This window comes from Sylvia atricapilla, chromosome 4, assembly GCF_009819655.1.
Source record: "Sylvia atricapilla isolate bSylAtr1 chromosome 4, bSylAtr1.pri, whole genome shotgun sequence".
Taxonomy (NCBI): Eukaryota; Metazoa; Chordata; class Aves; order Passeriformes; family Sylviidae; genus Sylvia; species Sylvia atricapilla.
In genome coordinates, this window is record NC_089143.1 from 25,859,128 (window position 1) to 25,877,377 (window position 18,250).

The window sequence follows — 18,250 nt, forward strand, 5'->3', positions numbered from 1 at the left end:
GTCTTTCTTCATTACACGAAGAGCTAAAACTCTCATTTACCTCTTTCAAGGAGGAAGAAAGCTAGAATTCACTGATGTGATTTATTAATGTGCAGCATTTAAAAAAATTAACCCATCTTTGAGTACAGGATATATTCAAAACTGGTATCAAAGCACATTCTGTCCTGGATTTCTGCCCTGGTAGGTTTCTTGTCACAGCTGCTCTGCTGTAGTTCTAAAGCATCAGGTATTTCTACCAGAAAGGCAAACCAGTTCAACCATAGTTTTTGCTCAAGGATTATAAGAATACAGCCAGCTTAATGTCAGCCATTTATTAGAGACAGTCTCCAGCTGTACAAAGTGTAATTTAACATCTACAGTCCAACACCTGTCCCAAAACACCAAAAAGATGAGGAATAACACCACAGGTGCTGAGTATTGCATTACTTCAGTGTTTATATCCAGAGTAAACTCAGTATTTCAGTAGCTCAGCAAAATTAGATGGAAAGGAATTACCTCTGGTGCAGGGTCGAGTGACAGGAGGCCCATGAGAAGTCTTGCTCAAGCTGTGGAAGTCTTGTGCCTGCCTGAGCAGCCTCCAGGGTGCACAACCTCCCTCTGCCTGCAGCCCTCCACCCTCAGTGATGTTTTTTTTTAATCAGGAGCCAGCTCTTGCAGGGGTGCTGGGCAGGAGACCTGGGTAGCCCACGCTGTGTTCCACATTACCAAGATTTGACAGCTTCCAGCTGGCACATGAGGACGGTGTCTTGCCAAGCAGGTCCCATATCAGAACACTCAGAGTGTTCATCAGTGCTGCAGCACCTCCCAGAAGACATTCCTTCAGTAATTCCACTCCTTCCAAAGCCTCCTGGTATCATGGCAACCGCTGCTCCCAATTTTTCCCAAGAGGAAGACGAGAGGGACAGCTACTCGCGGTCACTGTCACTACTGTCACTGTCACTATCGCTATCGCTGCTGTCTCCATCCCACTTGATGCTCTCCAGTGCCTTCCTGTGATGTCAAACACATGAGTCATCAGTCACCTGTTGTGACTTCTGCTTGAAAAGAGATCCCAAAACACAAGGCCAACACAGAGAACATTATGGGCTGTCTAATGCCTGCTGTCCACAAAGGACAAGTGCACGCAGCATCTGGTGGAAGCACATCCTCTTGGAAAAGCCAACTCCTTCAGTTCCCTCAAAGTGCTCAGCCAGCTGTCAGGGGTACTGGGCCTGTATTTATTCCCTTGGAGCACACCTGGCTCCAAAACTGGGGTCCCTCAAGCCCTGAACACCATCTGAGGATCATCTGGGCTTGGCTGGAGCAGTGCAGCGAGAGGTGAACACAAACCTCAGAACCTGACAGCCACATACAGGGCTATCCTGTACCACCCAGCTCCCTGCTTCTACTGGGCTGCAGTGGTGTCTTCTGGCAACCAGACCCAACTAGGAAAAGATTCCAGGAAAGAAAGGTGGTAACAGGACTGAGCAGTGCATTAGACTAACCCCACCATGGGAAATTGCCTTCCCTCCTAGGTGGGATGGATACAGCATGGACTCAGAAACTGAGGGGGCATTTCCATCCTGGAGTAAACACACCAGCACATCATTCTGAAGCCAGTTGTCTGCTCCCTTGTCAGACCCTGTCTACTGTACCCCTTCAGCAATAACATGAAATAATTCCAACTTACTTCTGTGTTTCAGAGAGTTCAAATTCCTCCTCTGTTCTGCTTTTCAGCCTTTGAGATGAAAGAAGCCCAAGGGATGCTGCCAGCTTTACCATCTTAATTGCCTCATCTGGGCAATTGGTTTGCTTAGCACAGTTCAAGAACTCGTCCATCACCTTGTCACTGCAAAGGCAAAGGGTGACTGTTCTCAGGTCACAGGAGAGATGCCCATTAATTTACAGCCCATGCTTCAGAGAGGGAGAGAAGGTGACATTTTCAGATCAACCAGTCCATCTCTACTCCTGCCAGGAACTTCACCCTCTAGTACAGAGGGGGAAGGCTGTGTGGTAACTTGGGGAATTCTTGTCCCAGCAGAAGAGAGCAGGCAGAGTGCTGCTAGCTGTGTAGCTTTTGGTACCACACACCCTCATGGTGTTCACTGGGGCAAGCTCCAACTTCATTTAAAAAAAAACCCACACCCAAACAAGACCCATTAGTATTCCTTACAAGTTGTGTTCTACTTCAAACATTTCTCTCCTCCAGAATCCTGAGACAAGCAATCTGGTGTAGCCTAATGGAGAACCACTTAAGATTTGGCATTTGATTTGATAAACTTGTCTTCAGAAATCCAGGCCCCTTGGAAACACCTAGGCTTGGTTAAGAGCATACTGGAGTATTTCTGAGCATGTGGGAAATGAGATGTTTGGGAGACCTGCTCAGACTGATTTGCACTGCTGAGTTCATCACTGGCACTGCTCTCCATGGCCCAGAGCTTCAGCGACATACCACTTCACCCCCTCCCACTTTGCACTTTCAATATGTTTTGAGACAGAAAGCTCTTTGAATAGTGCCACTGGATAAATGAACAGCCATGCTCACAGGGACAGACACATTCATGTTCTGGAAGTAAATGGACCACTATTATCAGTTACAACTGGAGGTTGGACTACCTGACCTTTAAAATTCCTTTTCATCCCAAACTATTCCTTCATCCCAGAACAGAAAACCAGGATCTCAGCCAAAGAGGAGACTCAGTAACTGCAGAACCTAAAAATACTTACGTGGGAATCCTATTAGTTTTCTGGAAACACTCCATCATTTTCCTATTCAAAAGAAAACAAAAATTTAAAACCACCACATAACAGGAGCAGATACTCAACCTCTTGGATGAGCCTCCACTGAAACACAGGTAAGCCCAAACTGATGAAACAATCTTCCCCATGGATGCCATGCTGTATCCATGCAAATGCAATCTGTACCAGCTAACTTCACTGATTAGTTAAATACAAGGTATCTTAAACTCTGCAAAAAATGGTAAGTGTAGCTGATGGCCATTTTCCTTTAAAATACTACATATTTGTAGTAGTTTAAAATACTCTTGTTGCTACTTCTTTGTTTCAAATGAATCACTGTACATGTAACATTTGTATTTAACAGAAAATAGCTCAGAACCTTAGATTTGAAGCTAGACATTTTACTCTGTATTTTAAGTTCAAGTAGGTCAGTAAATTCTAGCTATTAAACCCAGCCTATTTAGAGTTTTAATTAGGGCTGCTAATAAAAAAAATAATTAAACTAATTAATCTCTTTATCAGTTTGAATTCCAAAGAGTTCTAAAAACCAGAAAATAGCGAGTTGTGGACACTCAGCAGTGCTCAGAGACGTGACTGTCAGACCACACTTTGCCATAAGCAGCTGCACAAAGCTCTACACAAGACACTACATTAGTTTCTCCACCATTTTTAAGACAGAGAGCTGTAACTTGGTGTCAAGAAGGAACAGTAACAAAGGAAAAAAAAAAATCACATTCCCTGCAGGCTTTATCTCCTCCCCTTGTCTGCACTGGCATTCCAAGGCATCCGTCATCAGCTTTTGCTCTTTGTGACTAAGCCTTGAGTTGCAGTGTCAGCAAGCCCAGTGCTGAGAGCCCACACGTACCAGGCATCCTGGGTCCTCCCAGCCCTGGCAAACAGCACCACGACATTGCCCAGAGCACTCCCTGTCCACTCCAACGGGACCTGCACCTGCCCAGCAGGCTCATGGACAGCTTTGATTTCTTCAGCACACTTGGCAAACGCCAGCTGAATCTGTAAAAACATTGTGCTATGAAGAACAAAACCTCTGAAATTAACAGAAGCTTTACAGTGCAATTTCTCCTGCAGCTCCCATAGGTTTGCTCTGTATGTGATTTAAATTTGTGGAGTTAACCCTGGGAGACAAATCTGTCACTTCTGTCAGGGCAACTGTCCCCACTAGGCAAGCTCCAAGGTGGCCTTGCAGGGATCTGCCTTCAACACCCTTCAGCTTAAGAAAGCAATTACTGCAACGAAATCCTTGGCAAAAATCCCTGAAATTTTGCCATGTGCTTCCCCAGAGATGTGGCTGGTTGGGCTGCATTACTTCTCCAAACCCTAGTAAGAAGGGATCCTGCTCTGTTAATTTGAGGTTTCTTTATAGGTTGAAGACAATCCAAAGGATTTAGCAGGCCTGGATAAGCTCACGTTGATCTGGAAATCTGCAGTGGCAGATACACTGGAACTGGATCTCTAGGACTAACCAGAGATACCAACAGTCTGGGGAGACACCTCCATTTTCTACTGAGCTTCTGAGCTGGTTTTGGCTGGGAGAAAGTTAAATTTCTTCAGAGTTTCTTCTTTCTTTCTGTGGGGCTGTGTTTTATATTTAAGATTGAAAGTGTGATGATAAGACAGGGATATTTTTATTGTTGCCAGGCAGTGCCTAAAGAGCATCAAGGCTCCCCCCACCAGGGGGTGGGCTGGGGGTGCACAAGGTGTGTGGGACAACAAGGAGCTGGGAGGGGACACCTCAAGGACAGCTGACCCTAAATGACCCAAGGGATATTTCAGACTACACAGGATGTCATGCTCAGCAGCTAAAGATGGGAAAAGCAGGAATGGGGGATACAGTTGCAGTGATGGTTGTTTGACTTCCCAAGTAACTGTTATACATGAGCTTTCTGGCAGCCTGGCTTTCCTAGGGATGGCTGAACACCTGCCTGTGATGGGAAATGGTAACAGAGCTTGAGTTTTGCCCTTTTACTGTCCACCATCCTTGAGTTTTGCCTTTTTACAGTTCCACCATCTCACAGGGGTGGAGTGAGCAAGCAAGCTGTGTGGGGGCTTAGCTGTTCATGGGTGTTATCCACTTTCTTACCTCACTGGGGTGCTGGTCCCTGCTCATCAAAGACAAGAACTCTTCCAAAAGGTCCTGTCTCCTGCCAAACCCCAGCTGTTTCACATCTGTTCAGAGAGAGAGGCAGTAGTTGGTAGGTGTGACTAGTACCCCTGTTCCCAAGTCCTGGCAATATGGTCAGCACAATTTAATAAGGCAGAGCCATTCTCCATGACTGAGCAGGTCATACTGAGTTCCCTTTCTTTCCCCTCATTATCAGATCCTGTGCAGCAAATACATGAACTAATCTGATTTCTTCTTTCCTTCCCTGCTGGTCTCAAGATTTCTGGGTGACAGCCCAACTACTCTCCTTGATAACGGCCTTTGAGGTCCCCAGCTCTGACCATCCTGGTGGTGCTGATGACCCTGTCACAGCAGGGAGGGAACAACACACAGAGCACTGTAACTTCAATTACCAGTCCTCAGGGGGAACATGGACCTGAACTGCTGCTGGACAGTGAGGCCCACAACCTTCCACAGCCAGAACCCTCCACCACTGTCTGCTGAGGACTAAGGAGTGACTCGCATTCTTTTTAGTTTTTGGGGGCCAGATTAAATCTTAACCAAGGATCTGCAGAAGGTGCAGGTGATTCGATACCGCAGGCAAGCACTGCACCTTCTTATGGCTACTCCAAGCAATGGGAGGTTTCCAAAGTAGCTCCCACTTTGCAATGCTCCTGGTATTTGTCAGACAAACTGCCTACAAAGCCATGTGGCCATCACTGACCTTCCCAGACTGAAGGGATCACTTCCAACTGGTTGGCTGCATCCAGTGCTTGAAGGAGGTCCAATATATTTTTAGGAGTTGGATAGAAGAGCTGATGAAGGAAGAGAATCATTTCAGTCACCTGTGACTGCTCCATTTCTCCATGCAAAAGTTCTGCAGCTCTTACCCTGGTACACACTTACTGAAGATGACATTTCTTTGTACCACTTCAACACCACCTCAATTTGTTCCATCATGCACAACAATGAAAAGAATTTTGACCTAGAGAGAAAAAAAAGGTCCTAGTCAGTGATGATTAGATCAAGCAAACCATACAGAAGTACAGCAAATGATAGTGTGCTGATCAGATTTATATTGCAATCAAGGAAATTTTACTCATTGTAACACTCCGTGCAACCAGAAAAGCAGCATTGTTTCTCACAACAGCTTAATGCTGACACTATTAGCAGGACTCATTAGACCACTGTGTTTTAAAATATATTAAAAAAAAAGCAATCTTCCTGCCTGATGCCAGTTTTAAGGTACCTGACTGTCTCAAATGCAACTTTTGGATATAAGAACTGAACTAAACTAACCTTGTTACTCATGCAAGTTCACAAGACAAGCCCGAGTCCTTGACCCAGGGCACTGACTAGGAAAACATCCCTACACAAAGAAATTATGCTGTTCTGGTGTTACCTCCAAAGCTGCCATCCTGGGTACACAACAGAATGGTAGAACCCACAACTGGCTGTTCTAGTTGGATGGGTGTTGAGATAAACTAATGCTCCAAGACACTGGATTTCAGTTCAAAGGCCACAAACTGAAAATAAATCCTAAGCAATCACTGCTCTTATGAAGGATCTAATTCCCAAACTGGACATACAGTAACCAGCTGGTGCTCAATGTCTGAATCCTAATCTGTATTGAAGCCCATAACAACATACAAGATGCTGAATATAACCTCCACTTCACTCACCAATATATGTTCAACCTATCCACATCCAAGAATTTCCAGTTGTCTCCCTTTTCCAGTGCCTTATTTACCTGATAGGCAAGGTTGATATCCTTAAGATCACAGCACTGCAATAAACCAGTCAGATTTGAAAGCTGTTACCAAATGTAACTCACAAAACTCACAGAGGTGCATGCGAATTACCAGTTAGGGAGGAGTCAAGAAAAGAACCGCAGAATTATGGCAGAAAGTTACAGGAGGTGATGAGCACAGATGAAAATGGGAGATATTGAAAGCTAAACCTTGTATGACAGGATGTAAACTCACAGGCAATTCTCCAACAGCTGGAGGGGCTCAAAGGAATTCTGATGGCAAGGAAGAGGCACTTACCACTTGCATGGCGGTGGTAAAAAAGCTGGCTGAAAGGGAGCAAACAAGAGTCTGTTAACTTCAAGCTTCCAAGGAGACATAAAGCAGCTCATTAACCCACCCTCCCAGCAGATGGATGAGGTATGTTCAATTAGAAACTCAATCTGTAGCTCAGTTTGACAATATAGCAGAGCTCTTCACTTTCCTCTTTGTCTTTTGGTGTGGCATGAGTTGGGTGGGGTATTTTATACAGGTCTAGCAACAACTTAGAGCACAGAAACAGTTTAACACACCTAGCAGGACAGATTCTAAGGAAGGAGAGGAACAACATGCTATTTCCAAGAATCCTTCCAAAGACAAAAAGAAAGCTGATAAAGAGTGGCTTTCAACACTCCACTACACTGTCCAGAGACCTTTTTCTGCCAAATGTATCTTCAGATGGAAGCTGCATCTGCTTCCAAACTTAGAGAAAGGCTTATGAGCTTGTACATACAGAATGCAGAACAAGCCAGTAACCCATGGGATGTTCAGGCTACACCCCTCCTACAGACCCACACTCCAATTTCCATGAAGTTTTATTCCATGAAATTTACTGAACAGGATTAGGAAGAACTAAAATAGGAAAATTCACACCACACCCACAACAAAAACCTGCCATTCACCTCATGCATAATTTCATGAAACTGCTCCTCCTTAAACTGATCTTGTAAATAAACCCAGGATTTTTTATCACATGGACTTAAAACGCTCATTCACACAAGCTACACACCTACTTCCACACAGAAGCCAGGGCAGCAACACACAGCACAATTCCTAGCACTGGAATTTGCACTTCTTTGTCTCCAGAAATATCAGAAGGGACTGAGAGAAGCAAGCTGCATGCATTTATCCTAGCCACGTAAAACTACTTGACATTCACAGGTACCTTTTCACCCAAGCTTGAAGTCCTTACCATCATCAGGGTCCTGGGCAGTGAAACTTCGCTTTTCAACCTCATTTAACACCTCAGAGATGATGTCTGATGATGGAGCATCAACTGTGGGACAAAGAGACAAACATCATCACATCTCAGTTGTACCAAGCACTTCCTAGTGAAGAGCATCAGTCTGCAAATACAATATGAAATTGGGAACAAGTAGTATCATTTTAAACAAATGTAATTTCTGTGGTGCTCCACACCAGCTGCAATTTAATTTGCTCTAAAATTTGCCCTGCTATTGCTAGATTTCCACAGCACACTAGGGCAGATTCAGAAAAGTAGAAATGCCTTCTAGCAAGGAAACAGGCCTGGAAGTTTGTCTGTTAGAAGGCTGCACTGGAAAAAGCAAAGCATTTCATAAACAAAAATTTAAAAGGGGGAAAACAAAAAACAAAACAGACCTCCAAACCCCAGAAATAAACACAGAGAGACTCCAGAGCAATTCCTTTACATTTCTTAAAACACAAGGACTACAGTTATGGCTACTCTGCCGACTCTCTTGCTACGCCAAAAATCTGTGGGCATGGGATCTTGAAAAGTTGTGTTCCTGCCTTCTAACACAGCTGTTTTTCACAACAGCTCTAATGCACAGAACTGTTTCAGGAACAAACTCCCTGTGCAATTTCCTCCCTGTGAGGAGCACAGTATGAAATCCCACACCCTGGGGTCAGACCCAGGCTCCACAGTGATTCAATAGCGTTTGCTCCCTGTATGAGGTTATCCTTTTTTTTCACCCCAGCAGAATCAGGCAGTACAGAGAACACCAAGATCACACCCATAAAAGGTTGGCTATCAATCCGTAAGTGAACCGCCTTCACCCATCCCATGTGGAAAGCGTCAAAGCAGCTGCTACACACGGCACGTTCCTGGCCCAGCTGACAGCGCACGTACCGCCTTTGTAATACACGGAGAGGAGATGATCATAGGACGCAAGGCTGGGCTCTGGAAAGCAAAATCATTGCAGTTACTGCAACATTCCTGGCTGAGCTTCATGCCACAGCTCTAATACACAGTCTGCTCCTCCAGTCAGGCAGCATGCATAAATTTATTATAGTATCTCCCCCTGCCCACCCTAATGCTGGAGCAGACCTCATGTACACACGCCTGGGAGTGGTGATATCCAACACTGGACCACCAGTTGGAGCATCCTATTTCTATGGGGAGCAGCCAAGCTTCCCTGCTTTAAATTACAATAAAAAGTACTTCATAGCTAGTTTCCCTTCTGCTCATGAATGTAATCTTTAGCCTATCAACAAGCATGTTACCAGGACAAAGCACACCCCACAGGACATCAAATCAATTATGCAGATACTCTGTTTCTGCAATACTTACTTGGAAGAAAAAAAAAATCATCGAGATCAAAACCTTTTTTCTGTAGAGATAGAGACCTATAGATTTGCACTGGTTTGAGTGGCTTGTGAAGTACATCTCCCTTGGAATCAGGGAATCATCACCATGTTGTGTGGAGCTGAACCCCTACGTCAACTGTTCTGCTCTGAAGGCGGCACTGGAATATCATACCCATTGCATATAATAAATACTCTGGTTCTCTTACCTATATCAAGTGCTTCCATTTCCTTTAATACCAACAAAGACATAGTTCTGCCCACACCACCACATCTTCTCAGACTCTTCAGTACAGAATTAAAAGTTAGCAGAGTTGGTTGCACTTTCTGTTGAGCCATTTGAGTCAGGAAGTCCTGAAAACAAAACCCCAAATCCTTAGTACTTCACATGTTATGGGGATCACAGTTCAGCTTTCAGGTGGGTTAGACTACAGTTCTTCAACTTAATCCTTCTCACCCCCTTCAAGTGAACAACTCTGCTTTAACTGATTATTTATTAAGGATGTACTGTCTAATTTTTAATGACCAAACCCCAAAGCTACATTACATCAGAATACATCTCAGACAATTGTCTCTAGAACAAAATGGAAAAATTTTATAGTTACATAATGCTTTTCCTTACTGATGTGTCATTAAAATTCAAAATTCCATTTCTGTCACAATACCATGAAATAAAATTCAAAGAATATTTATCTAAAATTCTTCATTTATTTTATCTCCCAGCAGAAACTTCCCCAATTTTCCTGTCCAGGCAGTTCCTGGATCAGGTACATTCTCACAAGGCAAATCACTCTGTAAAGGCAAGGTTGGATTTTTCACATTTGCCATTCCTCCACAGTTATCTTTTCCATTTAAACTACTGTACTTCCTTTACAGCAGAGGTTAGTATCTGGCAACGAAGTTCGTGCTTTTGGTCCTTCAACAACTGCAAAATTTTACTTATAAGGCAGATCCTTCCACACCACTTCCCCATCTCTTTTCCTCTACCCTCCTTACCTTGGCTAATTCCCACCTTTCTGTGAACCTGTCCTTTAGATATGGGACTGCTCTGATCAGAGCGTTGAAGGTGTGCACATCAGCTGGAAAATGTCAGATAATCCATGTTAAATGACAATTTATAGCCTACAGGAAAGAGTTTGTTCTAGCATGGCTCAGTTTCTGGCAAAGTCTCATGCAAACCAGTTTCCAGTGAGCCAGCCACACGCCAGCTGCTCTGGAATTACAGGTTTGCATTCAGCTCCCATGATCCAGCTGAGGTCCGTACCCCTGCGCCAATCATCACTGCCATGAACAAACACTCCTGTGCCCAACAGGGGCTTTCTGTGCTCAGGAGACCACAAAGTACAACCAGGAGACACTCACCCTTGTGCCTTTCATTCAGCAAGTCTATGTACGTGTCATAAGCTTTAGAATACGCCTCATGCTGCAAAAACCAAAAAAACCACTTCTGACTATGTGAGATCTCACAAGCTGGAAAAATGCTCAGCACTGAAGAATAACTCTACCTTCACCATCCCACGAATCATTGTGCAATAGGAGTGTGCATTCCTCTCTGGCATTATCTTAAATATCCTTTCAGCATGGTTGTTCTCCCTAGAACCAATGAACAAGATAAATGTTAAAGAACCAAATAAAAGATACCCTTAGGAGAAGGATTCAACATGCAGAACAAAATAAGGGCTGTACCCCCAAAGACTGACATTCATATATCACATTTGTGATACTTGAAACTAGCCCACAAATCACCTACACAGATTTCCACAAACACTTTAAAAGCTCAGCAAACACAAGTTTATTTAATAAAGTAACACCTGGGAGTATGGGCTGCTCAAAGACTTAGGTCTGTTTTGTAACAACAAGTGCACAACCCATGGAATACAGGCAACATTTTCTATACCTCCATTTGGGACCAGATGACTGTGAACTTCTTTGAAATCGTTTCTTTGGAGCTTTTTGTTCTGAAGCATTCACCTGCAGAGATTTTTGCAAAAATAAGTTTCTCAGAGTTAAATTATGATTTAGCATCAAATGACATGATTTGTTAACAAAACTGAAGTTCAGTAGCATGGACAAAAGGTGGTTTTTAATGGGTTGTGCTAGAATAATTTCTATCATAATATTCGAGAAGCAATAAACAGAGAATAATGTTTATGTTATTAAACATATTAACAGCTTTACACAAACTATTGCTGCTACTAGGTCAGTCATGGATGCTTACAACAGAAGTATCTCCTGGGAATGTTGACTGCATCTGATCCACCTCAGGGCATCTCCCATGCAAACAGTGCAAAAGTCTTGATGTCACCTTGAGAGACTCCCACAATGTATGAAATAAATAAAGATCAACAAGTTTTTCATACCTCTGGTTCTTCCAGACCTTCTTTTTCTTCCTGCTCTTTTTCAGGTCTAGGTTCACCACCTCCATAGAAGCATAACAAATCTAAAAGGCTGTTAGTGGTCTCCAGAGATACAGGGGTACCTTCAGAAAATGAGAATTTATGAGAGTCAGGGAAAGTGAAGAACTCATCACTGTACAGCCGTATCAGAAAACCTCTGAACACCAGTTTGCTCTCTCCCAACACAAAGACATTCTCCAGCAGGTCCCAAACCCCGCTGTGACACCAGTACTGTCACAAACCCACACATCACAGGAGACCACTGAACTAGAGTATGTTTTTCTACTGAAGCCGCTGAAAGGATAGTTTTCCTGACCAAGTAGAGGGAAATGACAGCTGGCAGCCAGAACTGTGCAGCAGCACAAGCAAACACAGCATCTGAAATTTCTAGTGCTCTTTATAAATACTCTTCCTAGGATACACCCTGCTGTGAAGAACACTTCATGTGATTCACTTTCTGTGAAACAGATTCAAAACCAACAGAAGTATTTTATCTGCCTCCTGTTCAACAAATTTTGTTTTCCTTATCACCTAAGTGACATGTCAGACAAGCAGTGGCGAAGATTCTCCAGTAATTCTAGAGAACCACTTCACCAGACCAGAGTCAGTTGCAAAAGAAGCAACGAAGTCAAAAAACCGTCTCCAGAGCCTGAGCTCCTGAAGTATTTTTGCCACAATTTAAGTAGAGCTCCCCGACAGAAGGTGGCAGGTGACCACATACCTGCCTGTAGAAGCTGATCAAACATGTCCACAGACTCTTTCACCATTCTGAGGTGGATGCGCTCCCTTAAGGCTTCCTCACTCAGTCCTTCAGTCTGGGGGGTGAGAGCCTCGGGCATCAGGCACTAAAAGCAAACAGTGCAAGTCGGTCATAAGCTCAAACCCTCTCTAGACATCCTCACTCTTCACTCAATACACTGCTTCCAGCACTCCTTTTGGTGATAAGGACCACACACATCCTCATCCCTCACTTTTGTGCTGGGAAGCAACATCCAAACAACATTCCTCTTCTTACTTTTATCTTACTTTTATATTTTATCAAGAACCTGCTACGATACTGAATTCCCAAGGAAAAATGTCTACTACAAAAGCATAATGGAAATAACAGTACTCTGTTCATACTGTCTGCAAAACAGACTTTTTCCTTAGTTTTTGATCAGTCCAACAGTTGATTTCACTGACAAAGCACAAATGCAATGAAAACAAAAAGCAGAAAGCTTACTGGTATGTTGGGCTCTGCAAATGTCTTGTCAAAATACTGAGGAAAGTTCTTTATGATGTATTTCGCAGCATTTCTCCCAGACTCCTTTGACAATGAATACAGACGCTGCACAGAAGTGAGACAGAACAAGATGGAAAAATACACAAATTACAAGTCTGAAAATCAGGAGAAACATTTTTTTCAACAATGAACATTCTGATGGGATCAAATTAAACTCATGTATAATTTTCAACTTACTCGAATCACAGGGACAACATTCCATATAAAATTCTGGTATTCATGCCAGTATAAGAATGTCTATTTTTTTAAATGCCAGTGTATTATTCTACTCTCATGTTATTTAGTCAAGCGACACAGTTCAGATATCTGAAATGCTGCACTACTACCTCAAGCTCAACAACATCTCTCATCTTAGAGAGAAAATTGTAAAAGCAATCTGCTACTTCATTTTCTTTTGTAATTAAACTCAGGCTTCAGTTAAGTAAGAGTATTCACAGCGTAGACAAAAGTAGGAGGGAAGCTATCAAGGAAGTGAAATGAAATACCTACAGAATTAACTGCATTTCTTGGCATCAAGAAAGGGTCATCCTGGAACATGTAATGAGCAGCAGTAGGATCCTGTAGAAAGAAGAGCCCATATTGTAAAGTTTAGAGTTATGTGCACAGGCACAACTCACTGCCTCATGGAATTTAAGGCACAATTAATTCTTCCATCATAACCACTTCAAATGTACATTTTACAAAGTTCCCTTTGTTCAAAAAGGCTTAGCCTGTTTGGAAATAGTTTAAAAAATACTTCCATTATAGAAACACACATACAGAGGCTAACATGGTGACAAAAAAGGGTCCCTCCTATAACGTATCAAACAGCAAGTGCTCTGCAAAGCAAGTAGGACCCCAAGCCTAACAGTCTCAAGAAGCTGATGGGCCTTGCCAAGTTTTCATTCAATTCCCAGAATTCAAGATAGATGGGATTTAAGAACAGCATCACAGCATTTCCAGGTTTTGCCTAGCGAGAGCAGACACTCATTGCACTTTTTAAAGCCTTTCTGGACTGAGATTGGGAAGCTGAACTGGCGAAGCAACTTGCTCCCTATGTTAGTGAAAGCCTTACCAAAGCACTGCAGCTTTCTCTGGTAACTGCAGCTGTCTCTTAGCACATAAATGAGGCTTTAAGGATACAGCAAAACACCCTGAGCCACAGGGAAAACCCTGATGTGAAAGTCCCATCTCACATTTATGGCCAAAGTAGAAACGAAAGGCCTCTTGGGTACAAGGGACCCATGTCCATGACCCACAGAACCACTCACCCTGTTCACAGTAGAAGCCAAGGTCTGGAGCACTGCAAGCTTATCCCTAAACACAAAGGAGCTTGATTAACACTCAGCTGCAGACTTTGAATGCTCTGCATTACACTGTTTGGAGAACAAGCACAACATTATCCTGACCCACAAGATTTTCAGTTCTAGGAGATAAGGTTTTTGCTGCACTAAGAAAACAACACTTTTCACAAAGAAAGAGAAAATGAAAAAATGGTCTCAGTTCTCTAACAACCCCGGGAAAAAAGATTTTGATGAAAACCAGAAGAGCATCTATGTTTTCAGCTATTACCCCTGCCCTTCTAATACATGATCAAAGGAAGATCATAGGGAAGAGACACAGAAAGAATTCCTTGGAATGCTGCTTCTAGAGCATCTCTGAGGAATAAATATATTAAGTCACTCTGCATGACATGTTTTTGCAAGAAAAAAAACCCAAACCAAAACCAGGTTTCTCAGGGCTCCTGTGCCTGTGGAACCTTAAGACTTCGGTTGTTTCAAGCACAGAAGGAAAGGCCAGTGAAAGTGTAAGGTAAAGGTGGCCTTACTTTACCTTTACATGCTGATACCATAAACTTAATTTTTGCTGTACAGTCATGCAATTCCAAGTTAAGTGCTCCCAACTAAATACGTTTTGTTCAGTTGTGTGATTTCTAAGCAGGATTCATTCAGTCAGCTACCAATGACCAAGTTTTATTTTGCTGGAAGAAACACATTCACATGCAAACAGCCAAATGAACTTGGCTTTACAGATCTTTAGCAAATGTCATCTTTTACAAAGAAGTAGAACCACGCTTAGAAATGCAGTTGTCGTAAGTGTTTTTAAAAGAAATGTCAAGAGCGCAGTGTACATAATCTGCAGAGAGTAAGAATCAAGAATATTCACAGAGCTCCAAATCAGCAGGAAAATCACTAGTGGGACATTGCAGCAAGGAAAACAGGAACCTCAACTTTCTTTTTCAGACTTGGTGGACACACTACATTTAGCTGTCTAACACTGATTTGTTTTTCCAGGCAAAGATTCCAAAATTAAACACTTACCATGTTTTCCTTCGGGGGAGCACAATTTCTTCTTGAGTTACTGTGAGAAACAATATTAAAATAGTCATTAGAAATAAAGAGATGCCCAAAGAAAATTCTGACCCCAGAAGTTGTAGTGAGGTGGGGTCAATCTTTCTCCCAAGTAACAAGTGATAGCACAAGTGCAAATGGCCTCAAGTTGCACCAGCTGAAATTTAGATCAGATTTTAGGAAAAAAATTTCTTCACTGAAAGGGTTGTCAAGCACTGGAACAGGGGAGTCACCATCCCTGGAGGGATTTAGGACATACTGATGTGGCACTTAGGGATGTGGTTTAGAGGTGCCTTGGCAGTGCTGAGTTAAGAACTGGACTCCACTACCTCAGAGGTCTTTTCCAACTCAAGCAATTTATTTATTCTACAAAAACTGATGAGTTAAACTGATCCAGCTGAAAGTACTAAATCAAGGATTTTAAAACCACAGTCTAATGTAGCTTCAAGGAGCTGCATAACTCACTTAATGCTTTTGGAACATGAAGCTGATTGGTGATGAGGTAAGGAATCAAGTTAATTCACGAAATCTATGCACAATGGAGACAGGAAGAAAGAAAATCCAACGAGAGGAAAGACGGTGTTTACATCTTTATCTCCTGACACACTGTGTTGTCTGGAGATTAAAAAACGTATGCAAGGAACTAGTAATGAAGACATCTTACCTTGAGAATTGTCCACAGTCTTCCCAAGAGCAGTACTACTTGAAGAGCTCCTATAAAACAACCAGGGGTTTGAATTTATGGCAGTCACATTAACACAGCAAAAGTAGAATAGTGAAATGCATTAGAGTAACTGGCAATGTTACTAACTCCAAAATTTTACCATAACCGTTATATTTGATGCTTCTCTTAAGGCCCTCATTTCAAGAGACAAGAAGCTATATGTGAAAAACTATACTACAAAAAAATCTCTGTGGTTACTTAATATTGGGGTATAACATTTTTAAAGTAGTTTTCATGAACCAGTGCATCTTAGAAAGAAAATCATGGACATAAACAAAAAAAGAGACCTCATGGTTTAGAGACAGGATCACGCTGAAAAGAGCACTTTAAAAAATACTTTAGACATGAGTAGTAGCTCTAGGAATTGCTTAAACGCTCAAATACCCTCCCAGGGAGGCTCCGAGCCGCCCCAAACCAGGGAAGATCTCTGGGAAAGGTGTCCAAAAGCAGCTAAGAGCCTCAGAAAAGGAGCTCCCTCCTGCCACGCCGCCTCGACCACGCCGCGCCACCGCACACAGCGCCTGCGCACCCTTTCCCGCCTCACTCCCCACACACGCGGCACTGCCCGTCCGTCAATCGCTGCCCGGTGCCGCCGGCACACGGCCCTTCCCGCGCGGCGGTCCCTCACCGGTAGCTCTCCCGCCCGCCCGGGAGGCGGCACCGCCGGCCCAGCCACAGCGCCCGCTGCCAGCAGCCGGCCCCGACCCGCCGCGCCGCCATGCTCCCCGCGCGCTGTCCTCTGGGAAGGCGGACGGCACCACTCCTCCAGCGGGGGGAGGCCGGGACCGCCCCTCCGCGCCGGTGGTGCCGCCCGGCCCCGCCCCCCCCGCGGCCCGGACCGCGTGGTGCTGCCCGTGGCGCGGCGCTTCCAGCGGGAGAGCGGGATCAGCTGTCGGTCGGGAAAGAGTTGCTCGTTCGCCATGAGGCCGCCCAAAGTGGTTCCGTGGCGGCGGCTGGTTGGGGTGTCCTTCGGGATGTACACGGCCGAGGAGATAAGGTGAGTCTCCATGTGTGCGTACCCCGAGCAGTGCGGTTGCTGCTGGGCACTACGAGTCCCAGCGTGCCCCGCGGCAGGGCGCCGGGGAGCTGCGGCGGACTGTGGCGCGCGGCATGCTGGGACATGTGGTCCGGCTGAGCCGTGGCCCGGTTGCTGGGATGGCGGCAGCCGAGCTTTTATATAAAAGTGTCGCACCGCTCGAGGGGACACACTGACAAAATTATGTGATTTCTTCGTAGATTGGCTAGAGATGTAAAAGAAATATTTGCTGCGATATGAATGATTTTGCTCATTGTATCACGAAATCAATGATACACACATTCACATTGAATTCGCAAAATGCTCTCAGAAAGATATTTTCATCAATTGAGAAGATCGCAGAAATACTACATGCCCATATTAGTTGTACTGTTCAAGTGCTTATCAAGTAGCTGTTTACTGCCGTTGATTTTTACTCTTCTCCTTTCAACTTCAGGAAGCTGAGTGTGAAACCCATAACAAACCCTCAGTACCTGGATAATGTGGGGAATCCGGCTGTGAACGGACTGTATGACTTGGCCTTGGGACCTCCAGACTCCAAAGAAGTGTGTGCAACTTGCATGCAGAACTTCAGCAACTGCCCCGGACACTTTGGCCATATAGAGCTGCCTCTGACTGTCTACAATCCCCTTTTCTTCGATGTATGTACATTTAATTATTGCTGGCGAAAGGGATTGGTGGTGCCCGAGCTGTCATGTAGTTGCAGTCCTTGAAAATAGTAAACGTGCCAAGATCTGTTTTCTCTTTTAAGTGTAATAACAGCAAATGTAGTAGAAAAGCTTTGTTGTGTCATGATAGTTCAATACAAATAGACATTCTAAAAAGTATGTACTTTGTTGTAACTGTTGTTTTACTCAATATTGACAGGCAGGTGAGGAGGAATGTTCATTCTAAAGTATGTGATTGACTGTAGGATGTTGTGTTTTATTTAATGAACGACACAGTAAAAATTATCATTTCCTTTAAACAGCATCTGCACATGAACAGCTGCCTACTCTTCCAGTTTTTAACAAACCTGAGCTGGGGTGAATTTTCCTCTTGAGGTGCTGATCTCACTATTTACAGTAGCTGCCTTCTGCAAAGGCTACTAATTGAGAGTCAAAACCTCACTTTCAAGTGACCAGAGTAAGATGAGGTACTCACTTCTAGCCTTGCTTCAGCTTTAAATCAAATAAATGTATTGACCAAGGATTAAAATCCTGCAGCAGTAATTCCCAGCGTTCAGGCCACGGGGCTGCACACAGCTGGAGTGAGAGGACTGTGTTAAATAATAACACAGAGCTCTGTTAA

The 18,250-nt window shown here is 43.8% G+C and overlaps 2 protein-coding genes and 1 non-coding gene across 3 annotated transcripts in view; 1 reads left to right on the forward strand and 2 right to left on the reverse strand.

Moving 5' to 3' along the window:
• Positions 1 to 296: 296 nt before the first annotated feature.
• PTCD3 (pentatricopeptide repeat domain 3) lies at positions 297 to 16,659 on the reverse strand. Its single transcript, XM_066317319.1, has 24 exons — positions 16,553 to 16,659; positions 15,865 to 15,914; positions 15,171 to 15,210; positions 14,121 to 14,166; positions 13,360 to 13,428; positions 12,811 to 12,915; positions 12,310 to 12,433; positions 11,553 to 11,671; positions 11,090 to 11,163; positions 10,698 to 10,785; positions 10,555 to 10,615; positions 10,189 to 10,271; positions 9,402 to 9,546; positions 8,738 to 8,788; positions 7,820 to 7,903; positions 6,889 to 6,917; positions 6,523 to 6,626; positions 5,747 to 5,825; positions 5,565 to 5,655; positions 4,820 to 4,905; positions 3,584 to 3,732; positions 2,707 to 2,748; positions 1,670 to 1,828; positions 297 to 990 (listed from the first exon to the last, which is right to left on the reverse strand). The coding sequence occupies exons 1-24, from the start codon at positions 16,642 to 16,644 to the stop codon at positions 906 to 908; spliced, it is 2,055 nt and encodes a 684-aa protein (XP_066173416.1). The 5' UTR covers positions 16,645 to 16,659; the 3' UTR covers positions 297 to 905.
• Positions 10,339 to 10,480, reverse strand: LOC136360858 (small nucleolar RNA SNORD94). Its single transcript, XR_010743516.1, has one exon. It is a non-coding gene; the product is annotated as a small nucleolar RNA SNORD94 (small nucleolar RNA).
• A 142-nt stretch (positions 16,660 to 16,801) lies between the features above and the next one.
• The window catches only part of POLR1A (RNA polymerase I subunit A), a 29,454-nt gene continuing 28,005 nt past the window's right edge, over positions 16,802 to 18,250 (forward strand). Inside the window, exons 1-2 of the mRNA XM_066317333.1 lie at positions 16,802 to 16,921; positions 17,397 to 17,601. Coding sequence (XP_066173430.1) covers positions 16,845 to 16,921; positions 17,397 to 17,601 — 282 coding nt within the window. The 5' untranslated portion in view covers positions 16,802 to 16,844. The remainder of the gene's footprint in view (positions 16,922 to 17,396; positions 17,602 to 18,250) is intronic.

Excerpts from the sequence above, each read along its gene's own strand:
- PTCD3 (XM_066317319.1), bottom strand. The coding sequence starts at position 16,644 with ATGGCGGCGCGGCGGGTCGGGGCCGGCTGCTGGCAGCGGGCGCTGTGG. Across the intron at positions 7,904-8,737 it reads CTCCGTGTATTACAAAGGCG|TTGATGCTCCATCATCAGAC; the intron begins GTACGTGCGCTG and ends TTTGTCCCACAG. Across the intron at positions 1,829-2,706 it reads AAAACTAATAGGATTCCCAC|TGACAAGGTGATGGACGAGT; the intron begins GTAAGTATTTTT and ends TTGCCTTTGCAG.